The sequence below is a fragment of the Sinocyclocheilus grahami genome, unplaced genomic scaffold (genome assembly GCF_001515645.1).
Source record: "Sinocyclocheilus grahami isolate Dianchi unplaced genomic scaffold, SAMN03320097.WGS_v1.1 scaffold1240.1, whole genome shotgun sequence".
Taxonomy (NCBI): domain Eukaryota; kingdom Metazoa; phylum Chordata; class Actinopteri; order Cypriniformes; family Cyprinidae; genus Sinocyclocheilus; species Sinocyclocheilus grahami.
This window is the reverse complement of record NW_015506419.1, coordinates 11189-26594: the sequence shown is the minus strand read 5'-3', so window position 1 is coordinate 26594 and position 15406 is coordinate 11189. Positions and strand designations below refer to the sequence as shown.

Below are 15406 nucleotides of genomic sequence, written 5' to 3'. Positions count from 1 at the left end.
GATTCCATGCGGTTTGTGCTGTTCACACTGTCATGACAAAAACAGATCCGAGTCATGTGTGAGCAAAGGTTAAGTTGTATTTACAACACAGTTCCAGAACAGTTCAAATCAAATATTCCTGGGAGAGTAGCCTACAATGCCTGTGTTCTGACAAATAATGCTGATTCGCAGCCTGTAAGTACGTTTTCATATTTAAAGGCTTTGCCACTGACCAGGGGCGATTCTAGGATTTTCATTTTAGGGGGGGGGGCTCAGCCTAAAAAAAAAATGTTTGATTAATAGTCGTATAGCCTACTAAACTTATTGCAGTATTCCACTGTATTGCATGGATATGTATAACATTTGAGTACTGAATAAGCCAAATTCAAGTCTTCATGATCTCACACACACTGTAGGCTACAAACACAAAATTTGATTGTTTGCATTTGTAGTATTCCTTATCTCAAGTAGGCCTATGCATATAGCTATAGCCCCCGTAAAAATGGCCTAGCGACGCCCATGCCACTGACTATTCAAACGCGAGTTTTGAGCAGTGTAGAGAAGTGCTAGTTTTTTGTCATTTTCTCCAATCACAAATGCAGACATGGTTTTATGTTTACACGGCGCGGAAGCCTGGAAAGCGGCAGGATTTTGGGTGCACAAGCACCGCTTGCGCTCCGCATCCGCGCCGTCAGCGAAACCGCATGTCTCCCATTGAGAATGAACTAGACCCTCGCGACTGCCGCGTACCGTGTGTGAAAGCGCCTTAACACCTGTTGAGATCGCTGCAACGCCGACGTTTGCCTCCTGTCACACTGCAGTCTTTGTCGGGGCTATCTTATCTCTTCTAACGGAAAGACGCCACTTAATGTATTTTTCTTAATGTAATAATAATAATTTCTGTCCCTAATATCTAAATTTGATAAAAGCAGTAAGCACTTGAATTGTGAATATAACCGGCAGCGCATCCCGAACAAAGCAATTAACAGTAAAGCGCTGCCTCGCGCAAGTTATTGCCAAAATAAAGCTCATACAATTTCATATCGAGTTACTAGTTGAATAATCGGTTCTTATTCAATGATAGTGCAAAGAAAATAATTATTCTATTAGAGACATATCAGATAATAAAATTAATCTTATAAAACGTTATTGTTGGTTTAAACCGAGTGAATTAATACAAACCATGACGAATGTCCTTCATTTTACTAACTCGGGCAACTGGTTTAGAGTGAACGGTACAAACTGCACACCTAAAAGATTCTGTTAGTATATCATCTTTACAATCCTGGAGTGATTCCCATTGTGATTCCCATTGGATAAAAAAATGCATTTATATACATAAGAATTCTGTGTGGTAAAGAACGGATCCGAACGTTATTCTCTGAGGAAGAGTACGTTTAAAGGCATGGCATAACGTTATGTACACTTTGTTCTGGTACATGCGCATTAAACATTTAAAAAGCTGGGTGAAGGCTGCACCATCAATAGGCCTACAAGGCACATGGTCAGTCAAATAGAGCACTTCAGGCTCTTTTGTTAAAGCTGCAACTGGATAACTGCATAATATTTACATTAAGCATCTGAAATGTTACTTACAACATAATGATTAACACAAGTATAAACTTAGATACATTAATATTGGCTATAAGAAATAATACTGACTCAGCAGAAAGGCACTTCTTTGTAACCATAGGGTTAAAATACTGGAGACAGACTAATCCACTCCATGTAGTTAGGATTCTAAATCTTTTGAGTTCATAGTTAATAAAAGAACTGTACAAACGGGCTCTGGCCTGAAAGTCAGTGACCTCAAGACAGAAAGTCATGCTTACATTGCACAATAAAAGGAAATACACGTTAATGGGCGTGAGATCCCATTGGAAGGCTCTTCAGGGTCAGCAGGCTAGTGTTACCGCTGTCTGTGTCAACCACAACAAGCATTTTTCCTGTGCCAACGCAAGCCGTTACAGACGCTCCTCAGGATTTGCGTACGCGAGCGTTCATGAGGCCGCCCTTAATGTCTGTGCTTTTATGGCTTTATTGAAAGAGCCTCCAGTGCAGAATCCAAAAAGGATTTCCATAAATAAATAACTTCCCCACCCCCCTAAAACCAAAGACACTGGTTTGGTCCTGCACTTCCCTCAGTCACTGTGAATTGCAGGAAAATGCCATTTCAGAAGAAAGCGGGGGGAGAGTAGCAGTGGGTGAGTGAGTGAGGGGTCTTTAGGGTCGCTTCCACCCATTCCGGATCACCGCGTCAGCTCGCAGGAAGGGCTGGCTTCGGAGATCTGTGAGTGGGGAAGGGAGAGAGTTAGAGTTAGATCAGGGAACATTTAGGGTAGCAGGGGTCATTCTCAGCATTTGAGCTGGTTGCTGATATTTGTGCTGTCTTTGAAAAGGATGCAGAATGCAGAATTCTGTAGATCTTACTTTTCTAGATCTTAAAGGAACAGATCACCCAAAAAGGAAAATTCTGTCATTTACCCAGCCTCATGTCATTCATGCTTTTATCTGGGAAAGGAGATATTTAGCATAATGTTGACACTATTCTTGTCCTTAGAATGAAAGCAACTGAGTGGCAGCTGTCAAGCTCCAAAAAGGAATAATGTGTCACTGTTTCCACAAAAACATTAAAGGGAAATATCACCCAAAATGAAAATGTTATCATAATTTATTCACCCTCATGTCGTTCCAAACCTCTGGGAGTTAATTTTTTTCTGTTAAACACAAAATAAGATATTTTGAGGAATAATGGTAAACAAACAGTTGATGGTAGCCACTGACTTCCATGGTATAGGAAAAATACTATGGAAGACAATAGGGACCAGAAACTGTTTGGTTACACATTCTTTTACAGAGTATCTCATTTTGTGTTCAACAGAAAAAAATAGTGAGGACGAGTAAATGACAGGATTTTCATTTAAAGTAAAAAAAAAAATGCAATTCATATACATCTCAATAACTGCTTCTAGCATAAACATAGGCATGGCCCAGCACTTATAAAGCACACACAGTAAAACACTAACAGAGACACAAAACAAAATACAATCACTGCAGTAAGACCATTCAACACTAATACATCTGAACTGATAGATTCATTGTTCAGCAAGGTCTTAAAAGATGCTATAACATTACCATATATAATAAAACACTACACCACTATATACAGTAACCATTACATGTAGATCTTGCTTAACAGAACACAGAGTTGCATGCAGGTGACGATACAGTAGAGGACATAAACATGTCAGACAAACAGCACAGTGCAAAGATACAGCGGACAAACACAGCTTTACATGCAACAGTGATGACAAGAAATTAGAGATTTCATTCCTGGGTCCTTTCCAATATATGGTACTGAAGAAAAGCTAACAAAAATTCTACTAGTAAAATAATATGATATTGTACTAATGATTAGTTTGTAATAAGATTTGATATCTATAAGGTTATATAAAACTATAAAAAATTTGTAGTTTATATTATATATCTTAAGGTATAAATAGTATATAATATAGTAAAAAAAAAAAATGAATTGTGAGATGTAATGTAAACTGAGGGAAAAAAGTAAAAGTAAAAACTCAGAATTGCTACAAGAAAAGTCAGAATTCGCCTGTTTTTTCCTCAAAAATGTTAACAAAATATTTCACAATTCTAACTTTTTTTCTCAAAATTGTGAGAAACAAATTCCAAATTGTGAAATAAAAACTCTTTTTCATTCCATGGTAAAACTATAAAAAACATATAGCTAATTATCATATTTTTTGACACAATGACAAGTTTCATAAAATATATATCTAACGATGCAAAAAATATTCAGTACAAGACTGCATTTGGCTACATAAGCTTCAGCATTGTAGCAATGTGCAAAATATAGCACACCGCTAAAGCAATTGAGCTGACGGTAAAAAGGCAGACAGGAGCAAAGCGTCATGAAGCTCCATGATGCCTTTCTTACCCTCCAATTATTTTGTGCTCAAATTTACTCAGATTAATCCCTTGTTCTGCTGGAAAGGTAGAACAAAGAGTTATGGGAGAGAAGATGAGAGTTAGCAGGTGACAAACCAAGTGAAACATAATAAGGACTGTTACACAGGCCAAATCTCTCTGGACAATATGACAAACAGAAAGACCCAATATAAAAAATATGATTAAATCATAAAAGCATATATGTAAAAAAATCAGGCAAGCAACAGTTTTACAGTACAAAAAATATGATTATATTATATTATATACAGATATTTTAATACTTTTCGGTCCATTTGTCATAATTCCCTTGAGAAAGATTTGGCCGGTCCCTGTTTCAGATCTGTGAACAGCCACAGCTTGTGCTTCCCACTATTCCATTGTGCATAGGTTAGTAAAGGATGCTGGGTAACCAAGTGACAGAATGGGTCATGCGAGTGGTTGTATGCATGCACTTTGCAACTGGTAAGAGAACGGGACAACCTGTGGCATTAGGGGCATTTTTTTTGGGGGGGGGGTTTGGGGGGCTAGCAGATGGACTCATCGAAGAGGTTGGTATCGCAGAAGAAGCGAGAGCCCCGTTTGGCCGTGCGGGCTGTGAAGGGCACACTCTTCAGCACTGAGGGAGGTCAGAGACAGAACGTTATATCTGAGGTTAAGAAGGAGCATGTGTTCCTAAAAAGAGAAACCACTTGTTTTGACTCTTGCAACTTCCTGGCATTTTTGTGCAAGATGTTTTGAGTCCTATTTAACAGCGACAGCCATAAAATCTTCTTCACATAGGTACACTATTGGTCAAATATTAGGGGTCACAGTAATGGACCCTTTTTTTAGGAAGGATGCATCAAATTGATCAAGAGTGAGAGTAAAAATATTTATAATTTTACAAAATATGTAGATTTTAAACAAATGCTATTCTAAATTTTCTATTCACAAAAAATGTAAGCACATAGAATGTATATTGGAATGTATATTAGAACGATTTCTGAAGGATCATGTGACACTATAGACTGAAGTAATGGCTGCTGAAAATTACATCACAGGAATACATTTCATTTAAAAATATATTAAAACAGAAAACAAGTTTTAAATTGCAATAATATTTCACAGTATTACTGTTTTACTATATTTTTGAAGAAAACAACTGCAACCTTTATGAGACCTTTCAAAAACATCAATAAAAACTTTTGAACAGTAGTGTGCATCTCAGATGGAGGAATTCGTTTTTTTAAGGAAAAACTACTCTGTTAATTAATTAATGATTAACCTGAGCACAGGATACATGGGTAAACTTTAAGAATAAACCATTAAAGTACATGTTAAACATGTTCAAGTAAAAACTTAAGCATTAATAGAGACTAAATCCTGTTTACTTTGTGACTGGGGTAACAGACGAGGAGAAGTAACTATTCTTCATTCTGTCAGTAATATCTATGGCTTCATAAGCTGGGACGCTGTTTACTGAAATGTTAAAAAAGTGAAAATTTCCCTATATGTGCACAACCTCTGGACCACATTTAAAGAGACATTTTTAGCAATTTTGTCAGTATTGCAAAATCTGAAAATCTCAAATGAATGAGAGAGTTTGCCAAAAAAAAGAAAATAAAAAAGATTCAGTGGTTATTAATTTATAATAAATATAAATACCCTAAATCGAGAGCATTATGTGAATGATAGATTATGGTCTTTTGTTATTAAAAAATGATCCCTGCACAGTTTCTGCAATCATACTTTAGAAAGAGAACCATTTAGTTAGTATGCCATCTAATTAACTCTGAATATCCCTGAGGGTTGATTCAAAATCTGAACCATTGGTTTTAACTGATATGCACTTGTAAAGTGTGGTGATTGAGCTGTAAGGGCCGATGTTTAACATAACAGAGAGTACACTGCTGATGTGGAGATCTGTGGACCACCACAGTGATTGTGGACCCCTGGCTGATGGGTATTGTAGTCCTGCCTGGCCCACCTGTGATAATGTCTTCAATGGTGCCATCTTTGCCCTCATATACAGGCCGGTGGTCCTTGGCCTGTCTGCGCCGGAGCTCTGCGATCAGTTCCTGCTGCTGGTGTCGCTTCTTTTGAGCCTGGACCTGCAATGAAAAAAACAAAATGCATCTATACCACTAATATCATCTGGAAGTGCTTGAAATATTTAAAGGATACAAGGGCAAATTTACTAGAATAGAATGGTATTATAGAAAAAAGTGTTATGTTTACATGCACTAAATTTCATCCATTGGATTAAATCCAATTTGATTTCAGATTCTGAAAGTTCTGTTTATATAACCCTGAATGTTTAAATGTGATTCACATATTCGTTTGCATGTACATTACATGTATTCTGAACAAAACGTTTTGTGTTCAGAACCAGAGAACGCCACTGCCATAATGTCACCAGAGCTTTCATGAGTATAATTGCTGTTTGTGACTTAAAAACACACTGATTCTGAAAAGCTATCTTCTAGTTTGATATTTAAAAGAGGTTTTTTTTTCAAATTCTCAGCTCTTAGATTTCACCTTGGGGTCACGCTGTTTGGCCTCCTGTGCTAGTAGTTTTTCTCTCATGGCTTCCTCTTGCTTCTTTCTCTGTTCGTTTCCCTCCACAGCCTCCTGCAGAAAACAACAACACAGTTCCGTCAGAGAGGTGAGTGTGATCCGGGTCCTGACACTGCACAAAACACAGGCTACGACCTCACATATAAACAATCACAGCAACCTCTGAGAAGGGATATGAATATGGACACACACGAACGCATAGAGATCTTGGACCTTTTTTGGTTCCTCATGTAGACTCATAAATCCACCAGCAGAACAATGTGAGGAAGAGGTGTGTGTATGCGTGTGTGTCCGGGTTAAAGGCGGTGAAGGCAAAGCCCAGTCTAAACACAGCAGCTGCCCTTAAATCTCAGCCCAGCTGCCCCTTCCTGTTATTCATCCTCTGCTAACGTCTGCTATTCCAACAGGGAAGACATTAAAACAAGGATGGCCAAAGGATATAAACACACATAGAAACTGTGTGTGCATTCAGGGTCTGAACCCACAACCAATTGGCTAGCAGGCCAGATCTTTCATCGCATCATGTTTGCTAAACATGCCAGACAACAGATCACATGGATGGCTCCTTCCTGTCCTCAATGACCTAAAACCAGGTCGGGTTCCCCTTTCCCCCCCCCCCGAGGCTTACAAAATGAAAGTCTCTTCCTGATGAGTATACAGAGCCACGAATGTGTACTCTCCTTGTCATATTATGAAGATTCATGATTCTTTAGTGCAGTGCCTCGAACCATTGAGTGAATCATTTAATGGATTGCAGTACCTTGTATGCTTTGATGAACCGTACAAACACTGGGAAGAACACAGAGGGCGGCGTGGTCTTAGGACTCTCCCCAAAGTAAAGCACCACATTGTTGAAAGCCTCCTATAAATGGATTTAATTTGAGATTCAGATAATCTGGTTTTGTATTCAGAAAGTGTTTTGTAAAAGAGAGAAAGGACACCTCAGCAGTCTTGCCGTCTTTTTGTAGTTTGTCCAGGTGTGTATCGCTGGTCTGGAGGAAGCCCTTGAGTACAGCGTGGTCATGCAGACTGCATTCTCTCCTGACCAGATCCATACCCTTACCCAGCTCCTTAACATCCAACAACACATTCTCCAGGGAGACTGTAATGGAAGATTTCAAATTAATGCAATTAGAGTTCAAATGGAGATAAATCCAAATAAATTAATATAATTTCTGTAAGTGGGACATGTTCAGTTCAAATTCCAACCCTGAAGGACACAGACCTGCTGCAGCCTTATCCACAAAGTGCAGTTCATTGTAGAAGGTAGCCAGTTCAGGATATTTCTCTTTGACGACCAGAGCAATGTAGTGCAGCAGTGTCATCTTCCGGTCAGTAGACTTAGTATCTAGCAGCTGAGAGAGAACAACATCAGCATGGGTGAGAACAGCACTGTTATTCAACTACGACATCGCTGAAGCCATTTCTACACTCGAGCTCACCAGATCCAGACTCTGAAATTTGAAACCATACACCGAGCCTCTTTTACTACTGTTCATGTAGTTGCCCAGGGCCAGAATGATCTGTTGAGACAAAAACGGATAGTTAAGCATAACAGAAGACCAATTTGAGATGATTTTTAACCCTTATAATATTCAAAACAAGAAGACATTTACTTCAAGGATCTTCTTTAACTTTGGAGAAGACTTTACTGACGCTGATGCAGCGATGATAGCGTTGAGTTGCTGTGGATTTAAATGAACAGATGTCAAATCTTGATTTGATCAAGATGACCGTGATATTGCCAAGAACGTATTCCGAAATCAACATCTTTGTTGTTCCAGGAATAAAATTCCCATCAAACAAACTAACCCTATACTTAACCCCAAGCCTAACAACCCCTAAAATCGGAGGGAGATGATAGGTTGATAAGTCTATGCCTCAATTTAACACCAAAATGTGAATGGGAATGTTGTTCCAGGAACAACAAGGATGTTGGTCAAACAATTTTCACAAATCACTGTGGATGGTCATTCTTCACCAAAAATCTATTTAAAAACCCCACAAAATTTCCCAACTTCCTATTTGTTGACCATCGTAGTTGCTCACCGGGGTCAGCATGTTGACATTATCATTGAAGTTGCCCACAAACGTGATGATGCTCATTCTCTGAGTGAGCCGCTCAATCTTGCTGAAGAGGAGCATGAAACGGTCTTCCTCAGCTAGTTGGTCCAGAGGTCTCCTCTCACGCTCGTACTGACGCAGTAGTTTACTCTCAGCCTCCGTGGGCAGAAACCGCATCAGGCATTCCACAAAGTCCACTGGCAGGGCTTTCAGATCAAACCTGCAACATGGATATTGCATCATATTAATCTCAGAGGAGATTTTTGAGAAGATTAAGACACTTGCATATGTGCGTACGTTTGAATGGCTTTGCAAATCTCTTCTGTGGTCTTGTTGGCCTTGCGCAGAGTGATGGCCAAGTTCTTTGAGCGATTGGCATCAAGCAGCTGCACTTTGTTGACGACCTTGTGGGAAACCTTGCTCTTTGAGCATGACAAATTCACCACAGGACCCTGGGCTTTCGTCTTGAACAGCTCCTCAAACTTCTCCAGATCCAACTCCTACATGACCAATCAAGAACACATGGCATGGGTGGAGAGTTTCATGGAGCGCGCGCTCAAAATAATGTGCAAATCTGAGTCATACTCAATATCACCTCAAGCACACGCTCATCATCAATTTCGTTGAAGACGGTGCCATTGATCTGGTTGGGTTTCAGTGCAGTCCAGTTGAAGACAGGAAGGCGGAATTTGGTTTTTATGGGTTTCTTGATGCGTATGGCTATAAGATAAGAATAAACATTATTGTCAGACATTATTTTTACAAACATAATTACGTATGACAAGATCCTGAGAGTGATTTGTCACTGTGACTCGCTTTAATCTTTTGTTCGCAACAAATCAGAGCCAAGATAGTACTGTTTCCTATTATTATTTGTAATTTTGTATTACCTGATAAGCCGACACTAAGGATGACTGATGGTGATGGTCCAGGCAGAGGTGGAGGAGGTGGAGGAGGAATAAGATTACACTCGACTATATAAAATAAGAGAGATGTAATACATTAGTATGCATACATTTTCATCTTTACTCTTAAATCTGTTCCCAAACAGTCCCAAGGTCTAAACAGATATTTAGTTAGTCCCAGTCCAGCTGCTTCCTCAGCAGAAACCGCTCCTTAGCTAAAGGAAACACCCTTAGCTTTTCCTTTTCCTGCTAGGCTTGCAAAGACTTGTACATTTAAAGTTCTGTAACTCAGAAGGAACTAAGTGTGCACAGCTGAGCCTTGTTTTTCTGATTATTATACACTACAATAACTCTCCATAATCTTGAGCTTCGAGGGAACCCTTACATATCTGTTTTCCATTGACAGTGAGCTTGCACTGGTGCCAAATCTAAACTTTTCCTTGTCCGTCATTGAAATCAAATGATTTCAAATCAAATCTCCTAGATCTCATAGTCAAGCAACCGTAACTGATAGCACACCACACACGATTCGCATACACAATTGATTTTCCTGGCTGTTCTCAGACTCAGTACCTTCTGAAGGGAGTGGTGGGGCAGGTGGTGGTGGCGGTGGAGGTGGAGCAACAGCTTCAATAGGAGCAGGTGTAGTGACACGCAGACCTCCACTCCCACTCATGCTTGCAGTAAGTAAGCCCAGGTCTCCCAGAGATGCTCCACCAACCAGTCCTCCTCCACCCAGAGCCTCAATGGCAATATCCCCATCAGGCTGCTTGCGTAAACGGATGGTGCCCTGCTGCTCCAGCTCCAGCAATTGCTTCTCAATGTTATTGTGCCTCTGGAAGGCAGCGTCCTTCTCCTGGATCATCCGCCGCAGTGTGTGCACTTGTGAGCTGGTGGACTCATATGTCTCCTGCATTACCATGAGAATGACCAGTCAAGGATTTATTGTACTTTTCACTCAGCCTAGCAATAATAAAGCTACACAACACATGTAAATACTCTATTTTGATATATACCATGGACTTTTTTCACATTTCTGTGAGTCTCAGAAGCATTAGTCATCATAGTTGGGTAAACTTCTATAGTGGTGAATGAAAACTATAACAAATATCATTTTGATATTTACAATTTTTGCCACAATAGCAAAAGAAACAATCCACAATAGTGTTTCTATGACTTTCCAATTGAGGTAAAAATATTGAGAGATTGATTACGCTGGTCATTAAGAGAGACAAATATCAAATTTGCTCACTCCTTCAGCTGTTAGAAACACTCACGGAGCAGCATTTACCAGTTTTTGGTAAACTGATACCAAGGCAATAAAACACAGTATAGGTTTTAAAATTGTCCAAAAAGTTTATTGCACTGAATAATTACCATAATTATTTAACGGTAATTTCTATGATGGTACTTCAAAGAATACCATAATAGACGTCCAAAAAACATGGTATCTTACTGTAAATACTCTATTTTGATATATACCATGGACTTTTTTCACATTTCTGTGAGTCTCAGAAGCATTAGTCATCATAGTTGGGTAAACTTCTATAGTGGTGAATGAAAACTATAACAAATATCATTTTGATATTTACAATTTTTGCCACAATAGCAAAAGAAACAATCCACAATAGTGTTTCTATGACTTTCCAATTGAGGTAAAAATATTGAGAGATTGATTACGCTGGTCATTAAGAGAGACAAATATCAAATTTGCTCACTCCTTCAGCTGTTAGAAACACTCACGGAGCAGCATTTACCAGTTTTTGGTAAACTGATACCAAGGCAATAAAACACAGTATAGGTTTTAAAGTTATACTTAGGCAAAAGTTTATTGCACTGAATAATTACCATAATTATTTAACGGTAATTTCTATGATGGTACTTCAAAGAATACCATAATAGACGTCCAAAAAACATGGTATCTTACTCTGTTATTAGACATTTAGACATCTAGTAACCAGATTACGAAAAAGCCACAAAGGATTAATAATCAGTCATTCCTACTGACAAATTTTCATTGTATGCATTATCATCATTCCTATTACTTATTCATATTACACAAACAAATCATTATATGAGGTATTTGCATGTCAAGCTCATGAGTGAAGACAATATAAATGATTGAGGCCTACCTTTATGGTTGCCAGTTCCTTGTCTTTGTGTAACAGCTGTTTCTCCAGGTCTGCTACCTTCATCATGGTCTCATTTTCAACATCTAGAAGCTTCTCTGTCACCTAGAACAAAAAAAGGAGGAGCACGAGAGAAAACATGACAGCGTGAGAGGCTGCGAAACAAAAATTAGTGAAGATAGAGAGGCGGTTCAGAGCATTAATCCTATCAACATCTCTCCCATACCCTTTTAAGCTTCATTCTGTCTCTCTCACTCTCTTATGGATCAATAATAACATTCCCAGCAGTATGACACAGCAGATGAGGTAGCATCATTTTCACTTTTGAAGCAGTGAAGATTACACACATAATGGAATATTTGGGGAATTCAGTCCTCCTCCCCCAGCAAGAGAAAGAGTTGTTGTGTGATTCTCTGTTCATTTCAAGACCTTTGCCATGAGCATAACTCAGCCCAGCAGAAAGGCCCACCACTGAGTCAAGATCAGAGGAACAATCCGAGGTTTGTTTTTACACTGCCTGCTTTCTGCATACTCTGATTTACAAGCCTTATCTGTTGAACTAAACACTTATAAGCCCAATCAGTCCGCAAGTCAGATTATAACTTATATTTTAAGATCTCTCTGCACCAAAAGTGAATGATTAAGCTATGCACGAGGCTATATGTTGTGAGTGAATACTAGGAAATAACCCTGATCTCTCTGAACTCTGTGAACTCTGATAAAGGTGAAGTCATTAAGATATTAAAAGTGTTAACATGACTGACCTGTGATATGATAAACTAGCATTAATATTTACAGATCTGACATAAATAGGATATTAATATAATTAGGACTATGAATAAATTAAATCAAAGTACAAGTGTGGTGATATAAGCAAACATTTATAACATAATTGGTGCAATAAAAAAATTGGCCGATAATGACATCATAATATATACACTACAGATTGAAAGTTTGGTGTCAGTAAAGAAAATACTTTTATTTAGCAAGGACGCATTGAATTGATCAAAGGTAACAGTAAAGACATTTATAATGTTGCAAAATATTTTCATTTTATGGAAATGCTGTTCTTTTGAACTTCCACAAAAATATGTATGACAGTTGAAAATTTAGCTTTGCCATCACATAAATAAATCACATTTTAAAATATATTACAGCCTTAGTGAGCAAAAGATACTTCTGTCAAAAATATAAAGAAACTACTGATCCTAAATTTTGAAAGTAAATGTACATATTTATGGGAGTTTTTAAAAATTTAAAAAATAGTGGTGCTTATGAATTTCCAAAGCACTTATAGACCTATCACAACTTTTTTTTTAATATACTCTGCGTTGAATAAATTGCAAGATTATCCATAAATAAATTCATTAATTAATTAAAAATAAAAATGTATTTATTTATTTTATTATTATTTATTAAAATACATTTTTATTTATTATAACAATCTGCTCTACCTCATTTTTTGTAATGTAAGCATTGAGACTTTTCACATTGTTGCTGATGTATGCTGAGTGCATAAGGTATAATAATAACACAGCAATAATGAAAGGGAGTATATAATGGTTCTTACATGAGACAAATGTTCTTCCAGCTCCTCCACTTTCTCCAGGGCAACATTCTTTGTTTCAGCGTCCTCCAACAGACCTCCAACATCAAACACATTATCCAGGTAAGCCTGGATCTGCACCGACAACTTATCACTCTCTGTGTGCTTGGATTTCTGGAAGGAAACACAGGGGATTTCTTAATGTTTTATCATGTGGTTACATGTGAGTTTAACAATATCTCCAGACGTCTGTATGACTGAATCATTCAATAGTATTTAAAATACAAAAAGACATCTACGTAACAAACTTGCCTTTTTACTTGGCTATTTAAACACTGAATGATTTTAGATCAGTTTGAACATTGACTGGATACCTCCAGGAAGTCATCAAGCCCCAGCTTAGTGAACTCATACTGCAGATGTACACGGAAGTTCATGTCCTCCACAGAATGGACCACAATGTTGATGAACTGCATACAAGCAACCTGAGACACAAACCACAAAGTCAAACACATCCATGTCTCACACAAAATACTGACGTGCTTTCATGCACCTACCATGAAGTCGATGTTCCCATCTTCACTACGGAAATACTCCATCAGCTTCTCAAAGCGGTGCTTCTCCTTACACACCTGCACATATTTTTTAGTCAGTCACAAAAACACAGTAACCCCTCAGTCCAGTATAAACAGATTTGTTAAGTATTAAAATATAAAGTGTGATAGTTATTGCTCTTATATCCTCACAAATAACCATCCCAAATCTTAAAAAAAGAAGAAAAAAACACAATATAGAAGAAATGACTGAGGTTTCTAGTTCTAGAAACAGCAGAGTATGAGGTTATTGGGTTCAGTGAAGCTGAGACTGATGGAGAATTCAGATCACAGTCCATACAGGAGAAAGTCAGACTTTATTGTAGACTTTATGGAAAAAGAAAGGGATTGAAATAACAAAGGAACTATGTTATGCCCTCGCATTTCACTATGACAGAATGAGAAACCTATTTCAAATACTTCAATCAGTTTCTTGTTCTTAATGCTTTGCTGATTTAAATGTAGAACGTTTAATTCATTAGTCTAAATTCAAAGTTAGCTCAACCACAGACTCTTTGAAGACTAGTTCTGGCAGTATTTTATTTCAGTCTTTCTCACAGCATTGTTGTGACTGCTGTGCTGATTTTCTCTCTTAGTTTCTCAGGATAGAGTTGGACGGTTATGAGATAATTGGCCTGTTTCCGGTATTTAAATGACTAGGCAAACAAAAAGAAGAAGTTGAGTGAACGGTTGAGTCTGCGGGCAATTCTCTCCCCCCCAAAACACTGATCCTTATCAGAGACGGGTTTGATGAAACGACTGACTTCGGTGGGGGGGGGGGGGGGGGGGGGGGGGGGTTTCCATGCTTCAGTCTGAACTGATCTAAGCTTCTACTACAAATACACTTAGTCAGACTGACACTAATCCGCTTGAAAGAATTAATTCTTACCAAACAAAAGCACAACTCTAATCCCCAACTTCACAGCACCACCAAAACTAAAGGTCACTGAAAGTACTGCATTAATCGGGCTCATCAGGTAGCTACCTATTTAGGGACTGTTCACACAAAACACTTTTTTTGCATTCTACTGTGCTGCTTTTTCATAGTTTTTCTATGTAAACATGCACTAGACAGACACGTGTGACTGCTGCACTAAAAGTTTTGCAGCATCTAATAAACATTAATCAAATAAGGCATTCAAAAAATGTGTCTCTATGCCTAGTGGGTTTTTTTTTTTTACCTCTGCACTTTGTCTCTCATTTTTAAATGCAAAAACACATTCTCTATGAATGGCCCCCTTAGGGGTATAGTACACCTCAAAATTAGAATTCTGTCAATTTACTCCCCCTCATGTCATTTATTTCTTCTGTGGAACACAAAAGATATTTTGAAGAATGTTGGTAACCAAACAGTTTTGAGTCCCATTGACTTCCATAGTATGGACTAAAAATACAGTTTGGTTCTTTGTTATGTGAAACTCAAAGGATATTTTGAAGAATGTTGGTAACCAAACAGTTTTGAGTCCCATTGACTTCCATAGTATGGACTAAAAATACAGTTTGGTTCTTTGTTATGTGAAACTCAAAGGATATTTTGAAGAATGTTGGTAACCAAACAGTTTTGAGTCCCATTGACTTCCATTGTATAGACCAAAATTACTGTTTGGTTCTTTGTTACGTAAAACACAAAATAAGATATTTTGAAGAATGTTGGTAACCAAACAGTTT

The 15406-nt window shown here is 38.1% G+C and overlaps 1 protein-coding gene across 2 annotated transcripts; it reads right to left on the bottom strand.

Moving 5' to 3' along the window:
* Positions 1-710: 710 nt before the first annotated feature.
* LOC107568411 (formin-like protein 3) lies at positions 711-13773 on the bottom strand. Of its 2 annotated transcripts, XM_016254387.1 has the most exons (18): positions 13703-13773; positions 13520-13630; positions 13170-13319; positions 11603-11704; positions 10044-10380; positions 9456-9539; positions 9161-9285; positions 8863-9065; positions 8551-8785; positions 8118-8186; positions 7944-8024; positions 7727-7856; positions 7443-7603; positions 7262-7363; positions 6463-6555; positions 5912-6035; positions 3935-3980; positions 711-2267 (listed from the first exon to the last, which is right to left on the bottom strand). In XM_016254387.1, exons 1-18 carry the CDS (start codon positions 13742-13744, stop codon positions 2237-2239), a joined length of 2226 nt encoding a protein of 741 aa, XP_016109873.1. In that variant the 5' UTR covers positions 13745-13773; the 3' UTR covers positions 711-2236. The 2 variants fall into 2 exon arrangements, with proteins under 2 accessions (XP_016109873.1, XP_016109874.1); XM_016254388.1 differs by lacking the exon at positions 3935-3980.
* Positions 13774-15406: the final 1633 nt, after the last annotated feature.